Source organism: Aptenodytes forsteri, unplaced genomic scaffold, assembly GCF_000699145.1.
Source record: "Aptenodytes forsteri isolate BGI_AS27 unplaced genomic scaffold, ASM69914v1 Scaffold657, whole genome shotgun sequence".
NCBI classification, from domain to species: domain Eukaryota; kingdom Metazoa; phylum Chordata; class Aves; order Sphenisciformes; family Spheniscidae; genus Aptenodytes; species Aptenodytes forsteri.
In genome coordinates, this window is record NW_008795019.1 from 121562 (window position 1) to 122519 (window position 958).

A 958-nucleotide genomic window follows, 5' to 3' on the forward strand; every position below is an offset into this window, starting at 1 on the left:
GCGCTGCCCAGGGTGCCGTTAGCGGCTCCGAGCATCTTCCCGAGGATTCACGAGCGTCAAGAGCCCAGTTCGGGCTCTGCCTACGCGCAAGCACTGCCCGGGGAGCTGTAAGCACCGGGAGGCTTAACCAGGGAAAAATCTGCCAGGGTTATTCATTTGCAAGGATCGTTACTCGGCGCGGATGCTCCGGCTGAGAGTTATTTAAAGATGCCGTTCGGCACTGGCGGCTGCCGATTCCCGGTGCTAGCAGGGCAGCTCGGAGGCAGCGGGGTCAGTTCGGACACCCCCGAAGGCCCAGGGCACCCCTCGGCGTCCCGTGCTCCTGGCCCCTTTCGACTCGCCTCTTTTGTCTCCCCAGGGTGCACAAGGTCCCATGGGTCCCTCCGGTCCTGCTGGCGCTCGAGGCATGCCGGTGAGTGATGCTGGGCCCGTCGGAGCGTCCCGTGTGGGATGCGCGGGGTCCTGGGGCGCACTGGGTGGGGGGTCTGCCACCCTGAGCCTGACATGTCCCCTCCTCCCCTTCCAGGGTCCCCAAGGGCCTCGCGGTGACAAGGGTGAGACGGGAGAGGCTGGAGAGAGAGGGCTGAAAGGCCACCGTGGCTTCACCGGTCTGCAGGGTCTTCCCGGACCACCCGTAAGTGTTGTTTTTGGGACCCCAGCACTCAGCCCCCCCCCCCATATCTCGCCGCAGAGCTGGATGCGGCTCCTTTGGGGTCCCTGCAGCCGCGGAGGGAGCCCTGAGCCCCTGCAAAGGCTCTGCTAAGGCCGAGCATCCCTCGATGCTGGACGTGGAGCTGTAACCATCCACCCTCGCTTCCTCCTCAGGGTCCTTCTGGAGACCAAGGTGCTGCTGGTCCCGCGGGTCCCTCCGGTCCCAGGGTAAGTCCTGCCCGTGGTGTTTGGGGAGACGAGAGGAAAAGGAGGCACCTCCGTCCTCGAGCCCCCCCCTCCGCCCCGG

At 66.1% G+C, this 958-nt stretch overlaps 1 protein-coding gene across 1 annotated transcript in view; it reads left to right on the forward strand.

Annotated features, from left to right (window-relative positions):
- LOC103895997 (collagen alpha-1(II) chain) overlaps positions 1–958 on the forward strand; it is a gene marked incomplete at its 5' end in the record, with an annotated part of 9556 nt that overhangs the window by 6725 nt on the left and 1873 nt on the right. The window contains 3 exon segments of the mRNA XM_019471118.1: positions 359–412; positions 527–634; positions 826–879. Of these exon segments, the coding sequence (XP_019326663.1) occupies positions 359–412; positions 527–634; positions 826–879 (216 nt within the window).